The sequence below is a fragment of the Bombus impatiens genome, unplaced genomic scaffold (genome assembly GCF_000188095.3).
Source record: "Bombus impatiens unplaced genomic scaffold, BIMP_2.2 scf_0478, whole genome shotgun sequence".
Taxonomy (NCBI): domain Eukaryota; kingdom Metazoa; phylum Arthropoda; class Insecta; order Hymenoptera; family Apidae; genus Bombus; species Bombus impatiens.
The window spans coordinates 899,851-926,278 of NT_176897.1; the positions used below are offsets into that span (position 1 = coordinate 899,851).

At 47.1% G+C, this 26,428-nt stretch overlaps 1 protein-coding gene across 2 annotated transcripts; it reads left to right on the plus strand.

The window, feature by feature from the left end:
• LOC100742431 lies at positions 1 to 25,918 on the plus strand. Of its 2 annotated transcripts, none has more exons than XM_003490867.4 (4): positions 1 to 3,776; positions 14,243 to 14,416; positions 24,018 to 24,195; positions 24,675 to 25,918. In XM_003490867.4, exons 1-4 carry the CDS (start codon positions 852 to 854, stop codon positions 24,911 to 24,913), a joined length of 3,516 nt encoding a protein of 1,171 aa, XP_003490915.1. In that variant the 5' UTR covers positions 1 to 851; the 3' UTR covers positions 24,914 to 25,918. The 2 variants fall into 2 exon arrangements, with proteins under 2 accessions (XP_003490915.1, XP_012243035.1); XM_012387612.3 differs by lacking the exon at positions 24,675 to 25,918 and adding an exon at positions 24,349 to 24,668.
• The last annotated feature ends 510 nt before the right edge of the window (positions 25,919 to 26,428 follow it).

Here is a 26,428-nt window from a genome sequence, read left to right on the forward strand (position 1 = left end):
AGGAGAGATTGAGATGGATTCTGTGGTGGCGCGAGAGGGGGCTGATGCATAGAAAACGGGAGAGAGAGGAGATATCTGTACAGGGGCAGGAGTGGAGTGCGTGCGAACGAACGAGGACGGCCGTGCTCGCCTTTCGTCGGCGTTTTCGTATGAGTGCGTGAGTGAGTGCGTGCATGAGTGCGTCCTCACGGGCAGGTACTTTCGATTTCCAACGATTGGCGAGCCTTCGCCGGGTACGACGCTGCACCAGGAAGCGGACATGATAGTTACCATGGAGTGAAATAGTACGTGCACGGTACGTGGAGTTGTGCTGTTCATTCCTCTCGGGTGCTGTGCGCGTGTGCAAGTGTGAATGCGTGTGCGTTTCTCACGACAGGTGCCTTTGATTTTTTCCGATTACTCTTCGAGTAAAGTAAAGTCGACTCGGACGTCGAAACGTCGAATCGAATCGAGCGACGAGGAAAAAGCAGCATCTTCCGTTAATTGTTACGACTCGTCGGTGATACGACGTATTCGTCGAGAATATCGTTGCTCTCTAATTTTGGAGACACAAGGAAAGATGATCGTATAAATCATTGCCGGAGAAACGAAACGTGTCTTCTGTCAACCTCGTGCGCGTGAAAACGTGCATACATATGTGTCAAAGACATCGATTTTCCAACGAGCATACGCAGCTGGTGGTGGTTCCGATCGGTGGAAGGATTCGTACGAGCACGATGAACGCCGAGCGTTGTGCCTGAAACGAAAAAGGACATATTTTGACAGCGCGAGAATCGAAAGAGGCCGAGGGGACGTGTGGTGTCGCGTAGACTCGGGCGCGCGTTTGCGAACGCGCCCATCGCGCGTCCAACATGGCTACCACCAGCAACACGACGACAAGCGCCGGCGAAACGAACGGCAGTAACGTGCCACAGTGGAAAAGAGACTTGATTCAGCGTCGTCGGCAACAGAACAAGGTTCTCGCGAGTAACGGAGCCAGTGTGAAGCTATGTTCAGCGGTGATCGGCTCGTCGACAACAACGACGACGACAGGCGGGACATCGGAATCGGTGGTCGATCCGACCGGTAGTCAAGAACAGTGTATAGCCGGCAATGTGCCATCGAGATCGTGGACAACGAGCAGCGGAGAGGACAGTGTGAATATGGTTAACAGCTCGAGTGCTAACAGTGGTAGTGGTGGAAGCGCCATAGCTGGTGTCGTTGTATCATCTTCGCCGTTTTTCTCGAGAGGACCGGCGTGTGGCGCCATCATCAGCAGCGGAACGACCGCCGCCACCGACGTTGCCTCGACAGTCGCGTGCAACATGCGTCTCGAGGTGGATCTGTCGTTCTGCTCCGACTCGGAGGATGTTGCGAACGATACTCTAAGCAAATCGTCGACGGACATGGAACGAAAATCGGAACACGGTGACAGTTCGGAGATCGAGGATTCCAAACAAGACGGAAAAGGGGCCGATTTGTTGGCAGGCTGCGACGATCATCGCGCGTGTAGAACGAACAAAGTGGAGAGAGAGCTTCTCGCGGATTTATCGAAAATGAAAGCCGGTAAAATCGAAACGGAAATGGCGAGGAATCGCGCGTCGACCAGCGACGACGGAGAGAGCGACAGTTCGGAAGAACTGCAGTACGGACCGGGAATCGTGAACAAACTCAAGAGCAAATACCTTAACCTTACACTGAAAGAGATGAACAAGAGTCGCGTGTCGGTGCAACGTTTCAGACGCGCCGCGAGTCTCGAGGATCTGCTAGACTGTGACGACGAACCGGGAGAGAAGAACGCGAGGAAGTACACGAAAAGGACGACTACCGGTGCCGCTACGAAAACCGACAGGTACAGAAACGCTTGCCGTGGTAACGAGTCGATGAAACGAGCCCGAAGCGTCGAAACTCTGATGAGGTACAACGGCACGGACGAAGTCGGCAGTACCCACGGTGTATCCGGTCGCGTGGTGACCAACGGTTTGAAGCAGGACCCGGTCAACGATCACATTATTCTGATCGATCGTAGCTCGGTGAAAATAGAGAGCCGATTGGGCGAGCTGGACAGGCCTAAACCCGTGAACAAGCCGAAAAGAATCAAACCGTTGCTGGCGGAAACGGAAAGGCCGCCGCCGGATCTAGTCAAGACCACGATGAGGATCTTCGAGGGGTCCGCGAAGAAGCTGAAACCGAAAGGCGAAGTGGCCGCGAAGGTGGCCACGTTCAAAACGATCAACGACACGTTCAAAGCCCAGGCGCAGAAGAAGGTAGGGCCGAAACCACCGATTCAACCTAAACCGTTCGTCAATGGGAATTCCAGAGCGCCACCAGGATCGCCGAAGAAAATTGTGTTGCCGCAGAAACCCACGGCCGAGCTGATCGAGAGCCAAGACGGCCAGGAGTATCACATCGACGGAGTGATTACGGATCCTATAGTGCAGTCGGTGTCGTCGGTGGTCAGCAAGTTCCAGCAAATCGAAAAGTCGCACTCCCCATCCCCGTCGCCCGAGCCATCCTACAAGTTGAAATTCTCGCCCGCGCCCAGTCCCGAGCCACAACTAAGTAAATTGAAATCCTCTCTGGAGATCAACGTCAAGTCACCGCCTGTAACGCCCGTTCTTTCCCCCAGAATTTCCTCGCCCAGGTTGCAGAGCCCCTCGTCCCCGATGAAGGACATGCTCAGGCAAAGTTCACCACGCGTTCACAGCCCTCCGTCCCCGATGAAGGATTTCGTCAGGCAGAATTCCAGCCCCGTGCACAAGCCACCGCCGAGTCCCAGCAGGGAGTTACTTAGACAGATGTCCGTGACCGAACCCTGTAAGATCACGCCGCGGTCGCAACTCGAGGAGAACGGAAATATCGTCAACGTCGAACAACATCCGAGGCAGCAGCAGCCTTCCGAGAGGATACAGCACAGTCCTGCGGATCAAGAGAAGCCCGAGGAGAACAAGCCACCGATCAACAATGCGAATCACAGCGACGACGAACCGACGGAGGAGGTCGATGCCCCAAAGACGATATCGAAGACCGCACTGGAGAATATCGCGAAAACCGGCGTCACAATGCAGTTCAGTTTCAACGACAAACCGATCTCCAACAAGAGTTACTTGCCAGGATTCAAGCAGAATGGTCAAAAGCCAACGGACGAACGTCAAACGGATGCTCGGACCGAAACGAAGTCGCTGTCGCTGGAACCTCCTCGGGGCAAGTCGTTTTTGTCCGCAGGTTCCACGAACGTCGTAACGGATCAAGAGACCGTCTCGAGGCTGCAGGAGAGGTTAGAACTGGACAAGTGTGACAGGAAAATCGAGGACAATAAAGAGGATACGATGGATACCAAAGCAAACGTGGAAACCAAACCGATCGGTGCTATCTGCAGCCTGGGTCTGATCAAGTCTCCGACCAATACCTCGTATCCGCAAGGGAACGAGTTGAAAACGATAAGATGCCAAAAGGTCGAATCTCCGCCCCAAAAACAAATCGGGATAATAAGACCGCTCGTGTCTACCAAGGCGCAGCATCCTCAGCAGAATCTGAGCAATCGGGAGTTGGAGAAAAATCTGATCAATCGAGTGAAAAGTATAGAACAACCTACCAAGGTTGTGGTTAGCCTAAAGAGCGCCGATGAGATTCAACCCGCGAAAAAGTCCGGCACGGGTGGTGCCGGTCTGTGGGAGACGAAGCCCTGGAACCAACAAAACAACACCATGGTGTTCAATTTCAGTAACCGGAAGGAAGTGCCGGATTATATCGAGAACGACGGACTTATTATCAAAAAGAAACGGGAGAAGCCAAAGGTGAGTCATCGCTACGACTACTTCCAATCTCGCTCGTTTCCCTCTCATTCTATCGCAGTTTCTCCAAACCGCGCCAATATTCGAAACTGTGTGTCTCGAAGGGTGAAATCGGGCAATCGTTCGTTTTCGATCGTAGTCGCGAACCGAGTTATTCAACGTTAGGGTCCTCTTGAGCGATATTTTTCTACATATAATCGGTGTATACAAGTACAAGTACAAGTTGTAAATTGCGTAGTTCTTTTTTTCACAGGTGTATAATTTTCCATCGAATGGAACGATTAATCAATCCGTGATTCGATAGATAAAGTTAGTAAATTTATCTGTTTTACGATATGTTAGAACCGATAGCTCGTAGCTCGCGACAGGCAACGTCTCAATAAAGATATCAGTTTGATTACGCACGAGGTCCGAAACACTTTCTTAAACTAAAATAAAAGTTCGTCGGTTGCACAAGTTCATTAAAAGGAACGTTTCGAAAGGAAAATACCTTTCGAACGTACGATGCTCCTTTGCTCGAACGGTCTGAGATATGCCAATTGGAAACTGAAGAGTTCGTGATCGGATTGTAAATAGCTGGATATCGACACGGTTCAATGGTACCCTGTCACGGACCACTTTCTTTTCGTACGTGTGCGTATAATTGGAGCATTTCACTTTCTTTAATATGACTTACGTTAACAAAAGCGTTGCTGGCGTTGCGTTCGAGGCGTACGTGCTCTCGCGCCGCGGCACACGTAGAATTTTAAGTGACGTCTGAGCATTCGTGGCACGCGGTCACATTTAACCAGCTCGTACACGACATTTATTTGTTTTCCATTCCACAGCGTCGAGTAGAAGGATGTCGCGCATTCGACTCGTCGTAAACTTGTCTCACAGCTGATGCCATACCGAATCGAAACGGTAACGCGACTCTTCTGACAGATACGCGCTTCTTCTATTCGATCGTAATTCGACTCCTGACATCGAACTCGTCTGTCGTGGTGCTTTGAACTTTAAAGAACGTAGACCGTTAACCCGGCGACAAGGGTTTAATCCGGTGAAATCGAGCGTATTCGATGTTGCATCGAAAAGCTAGAAAATTAAGATCGCGATCGGCAAATTGAAGGTGGCGACGAGGCTGACTTTCTCGTATTAGATAACGCGGAAGCTCGATCGTCCGGTATACGAATCGCTCTACAATTTCTTTCAGCCGTTCTCGGTAATTTTCTAACGATCATCGTCTTGCAATTTATCATCACTGTTCCTGGAATTATCGACTTTTTGTTGCGTGATCTTCATCTACGAACATCTCGTCGAGAGACGTCCGTCTAATAGCTGTAACGGGATTTTCGCGAATCGACCTCCGGAAAAGAGGGAACAACCGCGCTGTCCTGATACACGGAAGGACCGTTTAACGAACGGGAAACTGGAGCGTGCATCCAGATCGCGAAATCATCGTCGAGCCATACGGAGCGAAGAACGTGATGGATTTTTGAACGTTTACCGCGATGCATCGAACGACACTCCTCGTGATACTTTCCATTCGATCGAGTCAAGCTCCGTCGTCCTTGGGTCGACCGAAAGGCCTTCTGGAGTCGCGAAGGTAGCGCGTTCTTTCGCGTAGCACGTGCATACGTGTCTTATTCCGTCTACGCTATTTCCGTAGACTATCTCTAGTCGTAAGTAGCTTTCTCACGGATTAAAAGTTGAATCTGCAGCTATCTATGGAAATTTCTGACGTTAGAACTCGAGAAGCCCCTGCTTGTCCCCGATACAATTAGATTATAATCTAAGGACAAAACGGCCTGCCTATCGATACCTGTGCGATCTTCGTGGCACGTTCGCGAAGCCTCTGTCACGCCTCTGCAAATTTATCTTTGTCGTAGCTGCGAGAGGAGGTGTACGATTACGCTTGTACTATGTTTACCTTCGGCAGTCAGGGAAAGGTAAAATTTCGCGGCGGTCTGCGTAATTCGATTGATGACATGTCGCGAATATCGGATTCCTTGTCTCACAACGTTAGCTCGGATCGACGCTGCCGTATATACGCGTAGCGTGTGTCAGCGTAGATCAGCGGTTCCGAAGCTGCTACCGCTGGTTGCTGCTGCTGTTGCCGCCGCGGATATAACCTTTCCTCGTTGGTAATTAAACAGAAATTAAGTGGCTACGGATCTCGGCGATAACGAAACTGCATAGACGTGCACGCTTCTCGGATATCGAGTTACGAAATCGAATGGGCGCCGGTAAACGATGCTAATCGATCGAAAGTTTGTCCGGTACGTTTGATGCCGAAACAAAAAGGGCGACAAAAGTTCGAACGAAGTGGGAGGAGATTCTGGTTTAGGCTCGAATGTAGGCAGATCGGTCGAGATACGCGATAGTACTGCGTGCAACACTCGTCGGTCGCGTTAATTAACCTTCGACGACCTCGTAATAATTGCGCAAGCTCGAGCGGTGCACCTCGGCAACGCGTGTAACGCGTCACGATGCAGTCGGTTATAGCGAGCTTTAATAATTGGCCTAATTAATCGACGAAAATATTCACAATGGTTCGGGATCCGCGCACGTAACGAGGTAAAAGGCTCCCTTCACCGTGTGATGCGCCAACGGAATTAGGCCGTGGAACGATCCTTCGTTCGGAAGACCGTCTTCTCTGTTTCTTTTTTTCTTTTTTCTTTTTTTTTTTTTTAATCTACGACGCTGAAAGAAGAAGAGGAAACGCGGATAACGAATATTCGTGACCGATCGAGGTACGAAATGCGACGTTGCATCGACGATCGCGCGTTTTCTTCGTCGCCCGTTGCCAACGACTTTATAGTGAGAAACGACGGGAATGAAGCTAGAACCAGGATAGATGTGATTGAAAAAGGAAAAAAATAGGAAAATGAAATAGAATTGCTGAGTGTAGTCTCGTGGCATTCCTAGAGGTAGCCGACTGAAACGATGAGCGTTTCGTAATGCAGCCGGAAAGAAATTAATTGCAGAACAGAGCGTTACCAACTTGGTATTACGTGGACGGAAAGTATGCACGTGGTTGTATTTTACACGCAACCGAGCTGCCCCGCTATTTTAGGAAGAGCATTTTTCGATCCTCGATAAGCTACGATAAGTCTGCCAATAATAACGATAAGATTTGTATTCTCGCGAGTTCTTTCCACGTTACGCGAACAGAGCTTATCCAGAAGTATACGTTCGTAAATATTTCCACTTGGGCGCGATAGAGGATCCGTGTACATTTCGAATAACGCTGTTTCCCGTAACGGTAAAATCTTTCACAATCTTCCGAAAGTTTATCCCCGGTGAAAGCAGAAATTACGTGGCATTTCTGCGTCTTAATCGTGCCGTAGCAGCAACGGAAATCAAGAATTCCGCGTTGTCGTTGTCCGAGTTTCAACTCGGTGGGAGGCTCGAAAGCCTCTCGGCGTTGACTACGCTAATTACCGAGGAATGTGGATGTTAACTGATAAACCAAACTCGTTACGAGACCAGTTATGCTCGTTTTCCTTCGCGCATATTATTATTACGTTACAATAGCCGGCCGATACATTAGTTTTGTCACCATAAACGTACGATTAGCAGGCATTCGTGTTGTCCGTGCAACAACCCGCAGGGAAATACAACCGATGATTACGCGCTATTACATAACCGTTAAATACGTTCCTTTGCTTTCTATGTTATTACTGTTATCACGAATCCATTATGCGTTAAATGCTCTACCGACCGATGTAACGTTGCACGCGTAATATTCGGAAAGGAAAATCAGTTTCGACGAAACGCGCGCGACCACGTTTTGCCTATCTTTCGTTATAAAAAAAGAGTTAAAGATCTTCGAAACGTGTCAGACTGTCTTCTGTTTCTTTAATTTCTTCTGGAAACAGAGCCTGCACGCTCTGCGGTGTGTCCTCCGTTTCAACGGAAGTACTACGATCGAAGTAGCATGTTTCGTGTTCCATTGAATTCCGATCGATTTATCGTTGAATGTCGTACAACGCTCGACAAGTTGTCATCGAAGAAAGATAAACACACGGCTACAGTTGTTCTTGTATAAATACAATCCTTGCTCGGATACCTAGACGATTTAGGATATATCTGGATGAGTCAGGCAGCTATTTATTTTGTCTTATCGACTGATAATTAAGAGGAGACAAGAACGTTATTGAATACCACCGATGCGTCAAATGCTGTTTCATCGATCGTATTTGTTTCAAAATTACCATCGATAAGGGATTGGGCGTGTTGGAAAGGAAGGGAAGGCAATACGATTCGATCGAGAAGCTTCGATGATTTTGCGTAGCTCGTGCTATCGCTGGTATATACTCGCGAGATCGCAGGAGAGAAAGGAAACGCGCATCGTATCGTTCGAAGAACCACTGTTGGCTCGTTTCGTCGACAGGTTTACCGTATTGCATGCAAGTACGGTAATCGAGTTTACGCCTGGAGAAGGTATCCTTGACCTTCTTTCTTTCGATAACTATCACCGATAGCCTGTTATTCGCACCTCGTCTTCAAGTTCGGCTTGCCGTTTTATCCTGCTAATCCGCGATCGCATTTTCAATTCGTCCAACTTGATGATACTTTCTAGATTCTCGTAGTCTTACCGTTGCTTGTAAACACACAGCACGTAGCAATGTTATCGCGTTAGACGTTGTCATCGATGATCGTTGATCGAGAGGATAGTTTAGCCACGAACGGATTCGAATAGCGAGATTCGGTTGTCTCGAGAATTCGATGGAGACGTTTCTTTTCGCTCCTTTCGAGGAGAGGGGAACGAATTCGCAGTTCGTCTCGATCGGTCGGCGGTCACGGGAGGTCGTAGTTGCTGGAAGAAATTGCCAGGTAGAAGTTGGATAGCCGATCAGCCAACTGAGAAATGGCAGCGGCATCGTGGCTGGTGACATTCCATACCGCGCTATGGGAATTCTCGTATATGGTCGTCCTAGAGGGACGCGAGACTGTACGTACCGCTTCAGCGAGTGAAGCTGGCTAGGCCCGTTATCGCGTTTCAGACTCGCTCCTTAGGCAGACCTTCTAAGGAACATTGCGCTCTAACGATCGTGTCGCAACTGAATCAGCCTCTAAGATTTTTGGTATGTAGGCCACGCGACAATAGCTTCTCTTTCCTTCGCGTTATCTGCTCTTCCGCCCGCGGCGAACAATGCATTCTTGCATAATCGATGCTCGGAATCGTGTCATCGTGATCGTTGAAAATTCGACCGGCTCTCTGCTCGGAGTTTTGTAATTCCTAGTGGGAAGCTCCGATCCACCGATTCATCGTCGGTCGTACGATCGCGATTCGTACTCTGTAATTTTCAACGCGTGACTTTGACCGGTCGGAGAACGTTTCCAGAACTGGTGGAGAACCGGTTGGTCGGTACGAGCGATACCATCGATGCGCTATCGATTTATCGTTTCGTTAATTCCGGTGATCGATACGTTGAACAAACGTTATTATTGCGTCGCCGATTATTCGCCGCGTGGATATTAAACCGTAAAATGGCTGCGTAACTCTGTCGGTAATCTCCGAGCTGACGCGAATTTTTCGCGATTGAAAGCTGGCTCGCGAAGCGACGCACGGGCGACGTCCTCTCCGATTTATTAAAAGTCCATTTGCGAAATTAATCGCGGCACCCGGAGCTAAAAGGCGATCATGGAAGGATTAACGAGGCAACGTTAACGAACTTTTCTCCGTTTACTGGTACGGTTCGAACGAGCCAGCTGTTGCATTCCTTAACCCCATTACGATTCACGTTTTTATCATCGCGGCGACGCAGTAAATAAGCGGCGATGGCTTGCGTGGCCAGTCTTCGGTTATTCCGGACGATCCAAGAGATTTATCGGCCGTTCCCTCGGTGGACAAATTCAAACTCGAGAGGATCGATTTACCGAGATGTACCCGCTATGTGTTTGTTTCTCGTGCGCTTTTTCCAGCTCTCTTAATTGGTCCGTTGGATAAATAAAGCCAAAGATAAAGTAGCCGAATGCCATCACCGACACGCTTATACCGCACGATGGAATTTTTTCAATTTACGTCGTGACCGCGCGCCGATCGTCCGTTTTCTTCTTTCTAACGAAATTCGGTGTGCCTGACCTCGTTTGGCCTTGACCAACGATCTCTGGAGAAACTCGAGTGGTAACGCGAGCGGACAGCTGGTCGTGGATCGAATTTGCATTTGCATGCAAGCCTCGAACGTTGTACGGTTCGTTCGACCCTCTCACCCTGCTTCTCCGGTTACGTAATGGATCCAGTTTTTGGCAAAAACGCGTCTCTATCAACGAACAGGAAGATATTCGTTTTAAGAGCCTAATAAATACCAGGACGCTTACGGTAGTCAAAGATAAAAGCTGTACAGCGACCAATTAAAATCGTATCGCCGGGTTGTATATCACCTTCGGTGACTTTAACGATCTTCGACTAGCATTAGAAACGAAAAAGTCTATGGCCGGTATTTTAGACCCGAAATCGACTTGACGTTTTTTTTATCCCTCGGTGTATCTGTATAACTCGATCCATTACAGAGTAGAATCTACGGTATCAGCGACGCGAAAATGGCAAACGCGTAAATGGAAATCGCGGAGAGGTTATGGCAAACGACCTCCATGGATTAATCTCGACGCTGTATGAATCATGCCGTCGGGACTGTGCGAGCTCCAATTTAGAAACTCGACGCGACGCCACGATCCACCGACGAGTCATATCGCTGTTTCCGTGAAAAACCGGCGACGAGGCAGCGTTTCGATTTTTCGCAGTGTCGCGAAATCGTGGCTGATTCATAGGATTTCGAGTCAGCAGCGGCGACCGCGACTAAACGGAGAACGTTCCGGGCGACGAATAAATTTGTCGAATCCGCGAATAGACGGAGAACAAGACTGGGCGTGGTTTCTCTTGCATAATTTCGCTGTCCTACGTCCCACGGGACGGCGGCCGTTCAAATCGACGGCGAAGCGAAGAAACGCGACGACTGCCGAGGGTAGAACAAAGGGGAGAAAGTTTCTACTTTGAGGAACTGGTATCGAAGATAAAATCGGTTTTCTACGCCCGTCGCGACTTATATTGTTCCGAGTTAGCGCGAGTCGCGACGAATTTCGCGTGACGAGACGAATCCACGAACGACAGAATTTCGTAGAGAATTCACATGCAACGAATGTGACGAAACGTGCATCCGTTGCGCGTGTCATCGTGTAATTTCCACGTGATAACGTATCGTACACTTATCATCGTGGACTTCCTTTTTAATAGAAACATAAAATCGTAAGTTTCTGACGTTGCGAGAATTTATACGAAATTGGCTATGTTTCCGTACTGCAGAGGGGAACGCGAAGTTTTTTCCGACGAACTTAGATAGCAAATCTTTATAGTCCCCGGTTTAATAGAATCATCGTTAACGCACGCGCCTAATAAAGTCAAATAAAGCGAAATTAACATGACATTAATTATTCTCGTGCAATCGTGTTCGTGTAGAGAGATTACAATTTCATACATATGTATGTAGATAGCTGCATTGTTTGAGCTAGATTGTTAAACTCGTTGCTTAGAGACCACGAGTGTGTGACGTCTGCAAAGCTGGCCGTGGTTCTCGCCAGGAAACGAGCTCGTTAAACGTCGGGTAGAGCTGACGAAAAAAGGTAGCTACGCGTATTACAGCGATCGTATCTTCTCTGTCTTTTTCTTTTCTTATTTTTATTATTTTTTTTTTTAATAATAGCAATCGTCTTTGCTGTATCTATATAGGGAGGTCAAACGCAAACCTTCGAAATCGAATATGCTATTGACACGAGGTTTACTTTCGAGACACCCCATACATCCGGTTCTCCGCATTTTTTGACTCTTCTACGTGGTTCGAACACGACAAAGGGTTAACTTATGCGGGCTTGCACCTCCGTGAACGCAGGTGTATTCGAAGAGAGGTTGTTCCTATACGATCGTTAGGACAGTGTCTTGGACTCTCGGAGGGTTCAAGGTCTAAGCAGTACAGGCGATACCCCGATACGCTTGGAATAATGGAAAGAAACGTCCTGGGAATTTCTCATGAAGTCAGCCACCTCATCTTTAGGTTCATTGTCGTTCCTTCCTTCCCCTATCTTCCGTATTTTCCCTTAAAAACTACCTTTTTATCCTTGGAAATCCTTTCGATACAGTCGGTTGAGCCATACTGCACGCTTGGTTTACCATATCTTAGTTCCAATTAATATGCCAACTCGAGCGAACGCGTTTGACCATCGACAGAGTCGGATTAAAAGTCGTCCATATGGTCGGCAGTCGGTAGATCCCGTAAATTAGAAATGTTGTCGGTACACGAAATAAACCAAGATCGGTCTAAACGTTTATTCTATTTACTGGATTAGTGTTAATCCCAAGGTGTCCAAGTTAATTCGCCTACTTGGTTCGTTATTGAGCGAGAATGCGCGATAAACGCAGCCAGAACGATTTTTCTCACGACGTGTTATCGCGTGCAATCACTTGCGTAATATAGCCGACACAATAAAAAGATACCAACCGCGCCACGGAAGCAACGGAAATATTGAGTTACTTTCTTCTCACGGCAGCATCAATGAACGTTCATTATCGTACGGACGATAACGCCACGGATCGATTAATTTCGCTCGCGCTTTATTACACATCCAAACGTAAGTTGTCTGTCTGGATGGAAGAGATACGCGAGGTTGTAAAACAAGCGAAGCTTGAAAGTGCGCGAGTTTAAATAGTCGAAGCAGGAATTCGATTCGATCTACGAACGACGTTTAGAAACTTGATTCGATGGGCGCTTCTACTTTAGGTTTTCTTCAAAGATAGATCGCTGATATTTATGCAAATGCAAATTTTTATCAACACGAATAAAGGGATACGGTTCAAAAATGATATCGAACAATATTATAACAAATACTTTATTTTACATATTGTGTACGCACTGCAGATCGTTACGCGTCTAAATTTCTCGTGAATTCGCAATCTACCGACGAGGCTACGTTTGTCCGACCGCAGCTAGATCAATCGACGTACCTACTTAACGTTTTAATTTATAACCTTGTCGTATCTCTTTCGCCAGGAACACAGGTTCGTAATTGAAATAATCTGAACGCCATAGCTTTTTCGCCATAGCTTTTGAAACGGCAAACCAGATTGGATCGCACAGCGACGACTCTGTGTCTTCCATCCGGTGATCGATGATCCACCGCGATCCGTGATCGATATCTTTTCGTTCCAGTGCATCCGCGGCACGTTATATTCAAATCCAGATAGATATTGCGTTACGCGGCCCCGATTTCTGCTCGTCCGTAATGTGGCTTCGCGTTATGATCCGTGACCGCATTTTTTCTTAGATCTCGCCGTTCAACCCGAATTCTTTCGGTCGCGCGGAGAGAGAGTGGGAAACGGAAAAGAACGAGCGAAAGAAATTGTCGCGAACAGGAAAGAATCACTTTCGAAAGACCCGAGGTCGGAACTGGACCGGAAATCGACACATCGTTTCGTTTCGCGCGCGATTATTTCTTCTCTGGCGTACGGATCCAGAGATTCGTGGCAACTCGTACGAGAAATTGCTCGTACGTACGTGTCGTCTCGTTGTCGAAGAACGCGATTCCGTTCTATCGATCGTTCAACGAAACGATAGAGCGACGTACTCCGTGAATCGCGCGTTCGGGATTAAACGCGTCATCGCGAGAGATACGCGTGGAAACAGTCGCGTGTTCGTATCTTTATGTTCGTGTCGGTAGATAAAGAGACAGCCGTGTGCGAAAAAGTAGTGGAACTCGAAATAGTAGGACAGACGAACGATGGTGCGTGTCAAAGACGCGTTCGTGTCGCTTTTCGTTCGACTCGGTTTCCAAATCGACAGGATGTTCATTCACGAAATAATTGAAAGGCGGCGGATGTCGATGAATAACGCGCGGTCGAGACGCGTGTCGTCCCGTGCGAGCGTATCCGACATCGAGGGCTCGAGGGAAGCGTATCGAGGAAGTTACGACGCTTGTAGTCGTCTCTGCGTTAACCTGCGGCACATTCGATCTCGCCTCGACATCTCGCCTCGACATCTCGATGCTCTTTCGATATTTGCGCGTCGAGTGTTCTTCGAGACGCTTTAAACAGTCTTTCTTATTCTTCGAGACACCTGGCGCTGTTTGTTCAGCGAGCGAACACGACTCGTTTGCATCGCGCACGCAAATTGCAGCCAAGCGAGCACGTGGGCGCGTCTCGCGCGCCAACGTGCATATAGACGATCGCGAAATCCACTTTGGCCGTAACAGACTCTGGACAGCCGGTTTCGAAACGGGCTTTGCATCGATATACGCGGAAATTTTTTAAGGAAAGTCGATACTCGTAGCCGGAGGTGATTTTTCGTGGCTCGACGAAGCAACGATCGGAGGTGAGAAACGCGAGGCAGCGCGTTTCCTCGGAACTCGGTCGACGAGACTCGAAAGTCACCTCGCCGGATTCCACGCATCACGTTCCGATTTCGAGAGCTCACTCCTCTTTTTTGCTGGGCCCGCAGGTCGGCGACGGTGGCATCATAGTGTTGGACACCACGTTGGACGCGTCGACGACCGACGACGCCGAATGGGAACTCGCCGGTGGTCCACCATCGCCCTGCGACGTGTCTTTCTTCAACGATAACGTCCTCATCAACGGTCGCAGCAATCTCTCGAGGACGCCGCGAAATCACAAGGTAAGCAAAACGCGTGGTTGAGTATTTTCGACCAGTTTTCTGACTCGCGAGAGTCCTCAAATGATCAAATGTTTATGCATTTGTGGAAAATTTAAATCTGTGGAAACGTACGTCTGAAGTACGTCATGTAACCCTTTGTTTAATTTCTTTAATAATATCGCATGAGAATCCGCGATCTGATAATAACAACGTTGACTAAAAACACGAAAAGGCAATGACGCAAAAAGCTCGGAATAATCTGTTTGTTGATCTGCGACGAGCGTGTATTACAAGATCGAGCGTTATCTGATGCGCGATAATTTGGGTTAAGTTCGAAAACTATACGAAAGCCTGTTAAACACAAGGATGTCGCGTTTACCGATACGTTCTATTACTTTTGCTCCTTTTTTTTCTCTTCGAAAGATAAGTTAACATCTGGTTATCGGACGAAAAGGCACGCTATCTAATCTAATCAACTGCAGCTCTATAGTTGGGATCGCGCGGCGGGAGCTCGTTTAAGTGAAAAAGCAAGCGACGCAATACTGTAACCAAGGCCCTTGGCTCGCCGTGGGAATGCGCTTTCCCTCCTGAGAGAGAGATTGTAAAATATTCAAGGACAAACCGCACCGAGCCTTTCGTCTCTTCTCTCCCTTCGTTCGGTCCCTTCTTTATTTCCTGTTCCCTCAACCCGAATTTTTAATGCATGTTTCGTCCCTGCCTGAAAACAGGCGTACCGAAATTACGTTACGTCTCTCGGTCGAAAATCATAAGACGCCGCGGTATCGTTGTATATTAAACCGGATGAAAATCAAAAGACGTTATTTGCGTTGTGTCACCGATAAACTTATTACAGCTTGCATGCTAGATCCAGCAACCGTTCATCATCCTGATAGCTTATCTTTGTATATGTATATATGTATATCGATTTGCAAGGTAGTTATGCAGAGTCATGTTTGATTCTATACAATTTAGGATTTACACGCTGAACGTTTCCTTTTATCGCGTCATTCTTTCAGTCACAGTCGTATCTGTCGAGCGTCGTGACAAGATACGAAAAAAGCTTTTTCGCTCCACGATCCTACCTTTTCCAGATACGCAGGTACTTTGGATTTTTATACTCGCGAAGGTTCAACGAACTACTCGCCAAAGCGAGAACTTACCGATCAACGAGTTTCGGTAGAACATGTATCCTCGGTACCCGAAGGCTCGTTCTAGCTCGAAAGCGGATTAAACGATACTCTCCTTTCGAACTATAGATAATCGTTCTAAATAATTAATGTGCTATAACATTGTACAGGCGCGTCATTAATTTTCACGGCCCAGCTTCTCCCGGCGAGTTGCCATTAAAGATGAAATTGCTCTTGTACAGTTTCGACGATCGATTCGTCTCTGGTTAATCGACTGCGATTACGACGTCTTATCCCATGGAATTCTACGTTTCGACACCACGTGACTCATCGTGGTATTTGCGAACCTCCGGGGAAGCAGTCTGCCGGTTTGTTCCTCTTACGATGCCAAGCATATGCTGCTGCAGGCCGAAACGGCGGATCCGCGTCGCCGTGTCGACCGTTTAAAGTAGATCCAAAGTAAACGTAAAAGCACAGAAACCGAGTAGCACAGAAATCGTAGATTGTTTTCGTCTTGTCGTCGGTGTCGATAATTATTAGCACGTTAAAAGATGGAAACGCGTCGATGGACGACTTTCTCACGGGCTCGAGTACACGCGGATTCCCGTGACGATCCGTAGGTAGCCTACCTGTTACCAGCGTCGATTTGCAAAGTAAAAGTAGTAGCCGATGCACGAACCGGCAATGATTTTCGAGCAGCGACTCGTCCAAGGAGTTAATCTACCGTGCCTCGTGGGAATGCGGCGAAACACGCGCAAATTCCGTTTCATGGTCGTCGCGAAACCGAGCAGCACGATATGTCTTTCACGAGGCACAAGCACGCGTTGCTTTCGGATTCGGCGGAAATCTTTGTTTGTTTTACGCAACAGGCGACGGTATCTAAAAGTCAAAGGCGAGGAACGATTTGCATTTTTCTTTTGTTCGATCGGTTTACGGGCGAAACGACGGAGAAGCGATGATCGTGATTCTCTGGAAATTGAACCTTACGCAACGTGTTTTCTATCGATCTGAGTCAATAATGATGCATCGATGCTTGAGTCACCGTCGAGTAAATCGATTTCACGGAGCTCTGCCTAAGTTTCAATTTTGGTATCCAATTAACGTTGCACAGGCAGTAACCTTTAATAACGGATTACGTAACGAGCGTTATGAAAAATCAAAACCGGTAAAAGAGGCAATTTGCATATTGGAAAGTTGGATTGGCGGATGGGGGTAGGCGGATTTTGGAGAAACCGGTGCGCAATATTTCATTGTAAAAGCGATCGAAACGAAACGACTCGAGTGCCGCTTCGTCACGCTTATTGTCCAGCGATCGATCTTTCGGGTCGCGTCTCGAGAAAACCGATATCTCCTGAATCGATTGTTCGCCGATGCATCGTATTTTCTTTCTCGGATTTATTCCGCCGTCCGTCGAGCGTATCGGATCGATAGAAACTGCGAACAAGCTATTATACGACGTGGAATTCCATTGTGGCCTGAGTTATCGGCGAATAATTCTTCTCGAGTAGAAAATGCGGGCGTTGTTCCTCGCTCGACGAGGCGTCGTCCAAGCTACCAGCTAATTCCTACTTCGAACCACGCTGCCAAGTCTATAAAGAGAGTTCAGGCTCGTACGAAATTGAATTCGATAGGATAACGGGATGATTAAGGACAAAGTTGCGCGAACTGCTGGCGAATCGGACGGTACGTCGGCGGTCGGAGGTTTCACAGTTAGCTCGGCTTAAATACCATTACCTTAAAACGGCGCTGACCGAAAGCAAAGCCGCGTACCTACCCATAAAAGTAAGTATCGCGTAAAGTTTATCTTCGCGACGCGAAAGCGTTTCCGCGCACTCGAAACGTGTTAGCTTAGAAATCGCGACTAGTCACGGAGAACGCGTACGGCGATTGCTTCTATGCTATATTTTAATTTTATTGGACGTACAGGAATTCTAACGGTGAAAAATTACACGGCTGAAAACAGCGGCGCGAGATGACGCGTTGCGCAACCCTGTTTGCATGCCGTGTTAGAAAAATTCTTCAAATTACCCGATGGCTAGCTCGTTGCTTCGCTACGTAACCCGCAGCATTTTTGCGCAAATTCTCGCCTGTTACGCTCGTCGTTTCGTTACTGCAACCTGATCCAAATAGCGAAACGCGTCGATGGTATTTTCCAAACGCGTTTCAGAAGACACGCGTATAATTCCCGGAACGAAGGTTTTCATCGGAACGAGCGAGACGAACACGGCACGTACTGCATCAAAGTGCAGGAGAAAATTGCTTGATTTTCCGACTCGGTGCACTGAAAAAGCACGCGAAAGGAGGAACTTTCGAGCGCGAAATTGTCGTCCTCGTCTGACAAACACCGGCGGTCGTCGCAGCACGCTGCTGCAGATAATTTGTTCTTTACGATCCACTTTGCCTCCGGCCGCGTATCGTACAGTTTCACCTCGCAAACAATCGGTTTTATTACCGATACTAGCCACGTACGGAGTCGTTCGACGATAAAGCACACGCGGCATGTGTCGGCGTGCGTGCACGTCGCTCGATAGGGAAATAGGTGAAACAAAGAGGAGGCTCGTGCGAAATTCACTGACCCTGTTCCCGGTCGAATATTTCAGCACCGTTGGAAATTTCTCTCCTGAAATCGAAGACGCGCGAACAATAACGCAACCGTAGCAACCGCGGGAATACAGTTCTCTTGTTTCCCGTAACGTACAGCGATACACAAATATCTGGCGTCTCGTAAAAATTCGACATACGCCATTGACAAAAATTATCAAATCGAGCGTTGGCTAAATCAGCCACATTTAACGTACTTACGTTTGCTAGGAAAAGTATAACGAGGTCGTAAATCGAAGAGCGCTTTGAATCTCAAGCTGCGAATCATTTTCGAACCGATGTGTTCGCCTTACGAAAAACAGCCAGTTGCCTGTTTCTAGAATCCGTTCTTTTCTTTCGCATCATACGTTACAATCATTTCAAATCGCTTCGAGCATCGAAACGCATAAACTTCACCGCCTGGCCGATTTTATAGCCTCGTTGTATCTCTTTCACTAACAGTATTTGCGTATTTGCTACAAGAAGAATCTAACGTATCCATACGTTGATAGTAGGCAAGTAGTAGGCACAATTCGAGTATCGACGTAACGTTCGAGAGGAACGTTCGAACTATTTTCAAAGAAACATATCGACGAATCTTAAGACACGTTCCGATGCCTACCATCGAATTGACGAACGAATTATATACCAATTGATTAACCGTTTAATACATTGAGACGTTGATCAAAGGAATATCATCGCTTGATTCTTAATGGAGTGGTAAGTGGTTCCGCGAGAATCCGCGATCAACATCACCGTTGCTCGTGCTTCTTTTATTTAATAGCGATCCGTGAAAGGTAATGACCGGCGCTCCGGTGTAAAGCCATTACGCGTGCAGCATCTGATAATGCGAATAATCGCGAGCGCGATTGATGGCACATTCGCGCACGCTTCAGGGCTGCGGTCTTTGTACCGCGCGACAAGCGACATCGACCATTCGACCGATGGACGTCGATTCCTCGCAGCCATCTATCTTCCGCGTGAAATCCTGCTTACGACTACGATTAATGGCGTGTTAAACGAAACAAGGAGTTTTCAAACACTTAGTTGTGTCTCCACGGTTATCTAAATTACTGCTAAACGCGATATTTTAAAATTTCACGCTGATAACGCCGCTTATCAACGCGATTACCGAATCGTCGCGATACAAACAACGTGTGCATGAAAATTGGTCGAAGGCGTAAACGTCTACGACGGGCAAACAAGCGCGTTAAAGTTCGCTTCGGCGAACAATTAACAAATTCTCGGAAGCTGTACCGCGATAACGGATCGTTACGACGATGGCAGAGTCGTGTTGCATAATCGACTCGAATAAAACGCAAATGACATCGGTTCCAAATAATCGCGACGTTCGCGAACGATGCGTCGTAACCGAGCACCTTTATTCGCTGAATCGGCTAGCCTGCGATTCTCTTCGCGGACTCGTCGCCGATTTGTTAACGATTCGTCAGCGATTTTGCAACGTTCGTCGTCCTTGATTAAAAGGTAGGTCAACGATTTGAAAACTTTGTTTACGCGATTTCTTCGCTTATATCGAACAGATCGTTACGCCATTGTTTTATCGTCGAATTTCATAAGTTCGAGTTCGATCGGTGTCGTCACGTTCAACGACAGGTGGTTTACGTCCGAAGATAATATTTCAAAAAGCGAAGAATATCTTTGCGAAGCAACGTCTGCCTATTGTATGCATATTTTGGTTATTTAACGCTCTAGCGTCATCGTGGTCGTCGACCCTATGGTGCCGTCACCTCCCGCAACAATTGCGAAATCATACCATTCTAGAGAAAATTGCACGACCGGTAATTCTCCTCGGCTTTGATCGTAATACAGTTGCGAGCGTTTCAACGCCGCAGCCGCTGGAAAATATACGAAAATCAATTGTAATTCGTGGGCTGGACGAAGCGCGGCGGGATTTTTTTCTACTTCGCTTGCTACCGCGCAGGAACGTTGTTCCGGATCGGTAGCAGGGAGAAAAAAGGTGAATTTGAATTTCTAATTTTACCACGTTGCGGAAAACCCGACGGGTAATTGCGTTTACGGACCGTTAGTATCTTGTCGAAAAGAGCTGCGTACAGGGCATTCCATCTTCCGCGTTCAACTTGGCTAACCTCGTGAGAAAAAAGATTATTTCGAGTATCGAAGTTTTTATCGTTGTAAGGCGCGTTTCTCCTAGCCGTTTGTCTCTACAAGCTTCTGAGATACGTTTTTTCGTTCGGTCGTCGTAATATGCTTCGCATGGTTAACATCGATGCGAGTAAGGTGTTTCTCGTTCAATGTCGCTCGAAGACGATTCCAATCCGTGGCTGTTTTAGTTTATCCGAAAACGATCTAAAACGATTTGCAAAAATGAAAATTGTACCGTCGCAGTACGAACAACTGCGCTCGCCAAAGATTTCTTCGATGTTGTAAGAAACAACGAAAATGTTTGTGACATTGGCTGGTCGATCGAGACCTCTGTACGCTAATAAATTCAACCGGTGTTGCCTCGTAAATACACCATCGCTTTGTAAGTTCTTTTAGAGGAATGCACCCCGCGTGCATCGCCATTGAATAGGTCGCTCGGCGCGTATGCAAATGAAGAAATAATGTAAACACTCGTAGACGCGGGCAATTTGCTTCTAACGTGCTCGTGGGACCGTGCATGCGAACGTGTATGTGACCGTTTATACGGTAACGGTATTCGAAACGATCCATTCGATCGACGCCGAATACCGGTGTAAATAATCTTCGAAAAATTCACGCGAATCGCTCGTCGTGCATAACCTTAATCGCGACGAATAGAATATCCCGATTCGATGCAACCACTTTCTCGTTCTTTGGATCTCGTTATCGATGGGTATCGATTATCGCAAAATTTGACCCTTTCAGGACTGACGAGCAACGAGTTAGCAAAGAGTAAAAATTACATTTAAAATATGCATGAAAGTTCACGTTATCGTATCATTGGATTTATCGAAAGAAAAATTCGTTTCGAACCAGTTAAGATCATATTTAAAGGATCTCTACGAAAAGTCGAAGCTTGTGGTTCAGCGCGGTTTGACGCTACGGAGTTGAACGTTCGAACAGCGATCGCTTAAACGGAGAATCAAAGAACAATTGGCTGTTTGTCCGCTTTTCGAATGCGCGATACCTCATGGGCCGTTTAATCTTGTCAGCGCGAGAAAGATCACAGGTTTTGCCAGACATAACGGATACGTACGCGTCTAGTTTTTACCGCGTGGAACATGCTTTATGCGTCCATTTGACGCGGTCGTGCGGTGAGATACGCGGGTGTTCACGGGAACGGGGCGTCACGACGATAAATTCCTCGATGCTTTTATGTTGCCTGCCGTGCACGACCTGGCCAAAGCGACGCGGAGAAAAGACTTTACAAGTCCGCGTCTCCCCTTTGAGTTTCACTGGTCGACCTATCCTAGGGTTCGCGCCGCGTTAAACTTTATGTCTCCCTCGCGTTTGCAAATTATCCCCGAACGATCGCCTATCCCCCAGGTTAAGCGCTACGTCCGTGAAACTTGCGCGAATAATTTATCGCGCGCCATTACGACTTCGTCGACTCATTTTCTCGAATTAGTCCCGCATGGTTCTCCGTTGCAGCGTCGGACATTGTTTCGACTGCGAATAATCTTGAAATAAAATTTAGAGCGAACTACGTTGCTATGCGCGAAGCGACGCGACACGGCATTTCAAAGGCATTACGAAGCGACGCGGCGCATGTGGGACGTAAAATGTAACGCATAATACGTAAAAGTCCGCCTGGCTTCCTCTTTCTATTGTCCGCCGCGATAAACGGTTTCCTTTCTCGAGGACGATAAGAGGCGCATTGTTTCTCCGGCTGTGGTCGAAAGTAGCGATGGCTTGTCCGCGACATTGTAGACGCACTTTTTCTACGACCGATTCCTTCCTTCGGTGAGTCGTTGCCATCGAAGTCGAAAAATTCTTCGAGGTTCCCGAGCTTGTCGGGGAGGAACGAATGTGCAACGCGAACACGATCTCTAAACGAGACGGTCTTCCTTTCTTTATCGATCGTAAAGATGCGAAGCAGAAACCAAACGACTCGTTATCGAAATTCCTATTTGTCCGTTTCTTAAGGAGACCGCAGAAAAACGCGAACTGTCTCTCGAAATCACGCGACATTGTACGGATATTATCGCAGTAGCAGATGTTTCTACGCGTTTAGAAACGCGTTTCGCGCGCCTCGGTTTCGCCCGTGAATTTCTCCTCCCAAACGTTCGCCAACGGTTATACGTGCAAGGTTTAAACGAATATTCACCGGCAGCGTGCTCTCGAGGATGATTTTATGGTCGAGAAAGCACACGCGCGACGCAACAAAAGGTTTACGCTCTTTCGAGGGTAGTTCGGTTCGCCGTTTTCTTCCTAAAAATCAATATACCGGCGACCAATGAGCGCGAGCCTCCGATGGCTCCCATGTATCTCGGTTCGAGGAACGATTTGACGCTCGTTGCACGCGAAACACGCTCGTCCCTGCCAGCCAAACGTCCAGGATGTAACTTTCCATCTTGATATTTGCCTTTTGCCAATGACGCTCGTGTTCTGTTTATCGACATAGTGTCGCGATTTTCGCGCCAAGAAGAAAACCTTTTCTTCGCGTTCGCTGCGATAGTCGCTTCTGCTTAGGCGTACGTGCACGGATTCTAAACGTTCCAGTCGTTCGTTCAAAGTCGTTTCAAGTTGTTTCGCCGAAAGAAACTTTATTACGGAAAAAATTACGCTCGAGAACAAACGCTTATTAAACTCGAGCGATATTTTCTTTCGAACGAGTCGATAGATGTTCGAACAAGAGACTCTGCTAACCAGTCGATAGGCTGTTATACCGGCTGGAAACAGGTGATTATACGATGCAAGTTCTTCTGATCGCTGTCGATGACCCGAGACGGATGGCAGTTCGTAATTAACTGGCACCATTAATTAACTAGGACGTTCCGGACGTCGCTGACCTTGATCGGCCAGAGTGCTCTTTTCAAACAGTTCGTCGACGAGTGGATTAAAAATTTGCTCGTAAAGCATGCGCGTGCGATCCTATCGAACGTTCTTTCATTGGGAAACGATATACGCGAAAGGATAACGCGTGTACGCTTTGTTTGGTGCGTGCCGGAAACTCGTTCGAAGGCATTCGCCATTGTCGCCGCTCTTCTCAACGATCTCCTTCCTTCGTTCGTGAAACGACGAACCAGCGTTCTCCGCTGTTGTGTCCGAAACAGTTTCGCGACTTTGAAAATTCCGTACACGCGGTTAACCAGCGAGTAGTCATCCTCTGCTCGAAATAATCGCAGATACTGTTACCAGCTCGGCAAGTCCAAAGACCAAGGATTTATTTGCTCCCGCGATCTAGTAGCGCTATCGTCGCGGACACAAGCGTCACTATGAAACGAACTGATCGATGCCCGTCCCACGAACATTCAAAAGAGAAGGTTCTCTCCACTTCTTTTTCAGTAAACAAGGCTACGATAGCCTGCTGGCACGTTGAAGGTCCTCGTGGACCGAAATATCAGATGCACGATGAACGGCGAGCTCCAACGACTCTCTAGAAAAAGAATTGCTTTCTCTTTTGATGATCGCGTTCGTGGACAAGAAACGGACGAGGAGGCGATGTCCTCGCTCGCAGTCGAAAAAGCATCGAGTGTGACGGGTTACTGTTATTCCAGGCTGTGTGCCGTTGTTTGTTCTTCCCGTGTCTTATTTGTAACCGGCAAAAGACACGGACCTTTCCGCGTCGTATAACCGTCTGATTCGCAATAATCGCGTGGTATCGATATACTTTGATCGTTGCAAGAGAGAGTTTGTCTCGTCAAATGATCGAATTCGGTGCATTTCCGTTAGACGCGATACTTCTCTATCGAACAGCTTGCCAATTCGATGTGCTATCGAACTGACCGATATATTGCGTTTTGTTTCAGCATCGAATACAATTTGATGATACGGCTACCCGTACCTTCGAATATCCGAGCGAGGCGTCGATGCTAGAGGGTGAGAGCAGCGTGGATGGCGAAACTTCCGGTTCCGTCGAGCAATCAACTCTGATCAGCGGTAAAACGTCCTCGACCAATTCGACGACCAACATGCCGACCCTACTCGGTAATTTTAATCGTTGTTTCTCGTTACCACGAACCAACGTCGCGATCACACTACTTTTTTTTTCTTTACTTTTACTTAGGAAAGAACGTAGCTTTTATCGAGTACATCGTTCCTTCACTAACAACGTATCTCGTTCTTTTCGGTTTTTTCCAGAGGCGACGTTCATACACCACGTTATGTCACCCGTGAACCGCTGCAGACAATTGCAATTCCTTTTGAATGTCGACCCCGTAAAAGAGTCTCTAGTATAAATTAGTTCCATAGTTTCTAGAAACGCTTCACTTTCCCTACACCGACTTTTTCACTTAGTAACAGTTTTTCCTTATTTTTGTTGAAAAAACTTTCCGTGTCTTTCTCGTCGCTATATCACTTTCGAAACATTTCGTTAGTCCCTCGCTCTGTATACGTCGTACACGTTTCTCTCGTCCAACTCGCCTAGATCGCGTAGCGTGCTGAAAGCTAGTGCTTATTCCCCGCAGGTGGTGGTGGTGGCCTTGCCAGTTACACTCCTAGCAAAGTGGACTTGACGTCCGAAGGGTTCGAGCTGGGCGTGACCAGAGCCGTATCCTCGAGCTTGCTGGCAACATCGACATCGTCGTCGACGCCGACAACCACCGCGTCGAGCCAAGCGGACAACGAAACCGAAGTGGATTACCTGAAACCGGCTCAAGATGGAGGCGCGTGGGGCTCGGAAACGACCGGTGATCTCCTCTACTGACGCGACCGAAAAACTCGAAGATCGGAGAAAGACGCGTGAAGCGGGAAACTCGCTAAAAAGCTCAAAGGAGAGCTCTCTCTCCTTGGAAGAGAGTGCAGGCGTTCCCAAAATTCCGACTACTCAGAAGACTAATGGCAAAGTATTTTTCTTTCCTTTTTTCGTAGGCAGAGTCGCGGAAACAGTCTTTTATAAGAAGGAAGTAAACAAGTCGTTACGAACAAAGAAGAGAAGCATGTCGAGAGTTCCTTCGAACGTTTCAACGTGACGATTGCTCGCCCTATGAGTATAAGCAGAACTGCAACTTTTCGAGAAACGCATCACCCGACGCGTTCGCGGTCGGAGCGAGCGTTACGTGTGTTACGTAGATAGTTCGCTGTCGTAAGAACTGCGCGCAATACTTTTTCCCGACATAGGGTACGAATCAAAAGCAGGAAAGGGGAGTAAATATTCGTTCGCGAACGCGTCGAAGCAGAGGCAATCCTTTTCTTAGGTAATTAAGCGAAAAGACGGTATCATTCCAAGTATATGCATTTCTTTGTATTATTACGATAACGAAGTGAACAGACTTTTCCTAAGTGACGCGTAACTATAACTGCCAAGATATGTCAGTGCATTTCTTTTTTCGATAGCACCTTAAACGGAGAGCCCAGTGATCGGTGAGAAAAAGAAAGAAAGAAAAAAAAAACGAGCATATCACCTTTTTGGTACATTTTTATAACAAACGAAGAGAAGTCGACGATGGAACTGAACATTTTGTAACCTTTTTGAGATTACTTTAATGCTGAACCCTTCAACGTTCAAGCTGCCAGTCAAAGGCCAGAGCTGTATGCAGGATTTTTAGAAAAGAAAAAAACAAAAACAATTAAACGCAATAAGAAAGAATCGTTGCAGAAAAAAAGAAAACATTGGAACACCGGAGTTTAGATTTTTGTAAAAGTTTTAGCCAAAGTAGAATGTAAGTCTACTTGATATACTTAATAATATGTATATGTACAATAAGTGAAAGTTTTGGTCCAGGAATAACATTGCAATTGTAAATTCCGAGAAATTCGTTATTTATACCAAATGTATGATAGATCATACAGATATCCTTTACGAATGCTCAAGATAAGACGATAGATGTATACACGATATTTGTTTTGTTGAGTTTGTTTCACTTTTCGTTTCTTACATTTAGACGTGGACCAAGCAAAAAGAAAAAAAAAGAAAAGAAAGAAACTAATAATCAATAAGAAAGATACGGGGGAAAATATCGATTTGTTGATGAATACGAGCGTTAATTTTAAGCGAATCAAATTTTGTACATATTAAATTATTATCGATCTCAAAGTTTCGCAAAGTTTGTACACGGAACAATTAAATTGCTTTGAGATCGACTTATTACGTGTGCTTTTCTGTTTTTCTTTTTTGTTGTCCGTATTATGTTTAAAGTGGTTACACGAACGTCGAGAAATTAAAAATGTTATGTTGAATCGCGTAAATGTTCGAAGTATGATTGCGGCAGTATGGTTAACT

What these genes read in the sequence shown, in the direction of transcription:
- LOC100742431 (XM_003490867.4), top strand. Translation starts at nt 852, where the DNA reads ATGGCTACCACCAGCAACACGACGACAAGCGCCGGCGAAACGAACGGC. An exon ending in AGAAACGGGAGAAGCCAAAG is followed by an intron (nt 3,777 to 14,242) that starts GTGAGTCATCGC and finishes CTGGGCCCGCAG; the next exon opens with GTCGGCGACGGTGGCATCAT. An exon ending in GGACGCCGCGAAATCACAAG is followed by an intron (nt 14,417 to 24,017) that starts GTAAGCAAAACG and finishes GTTTTGTTTCAG; the next exon opens with CATCGAATACAATTTGATGA.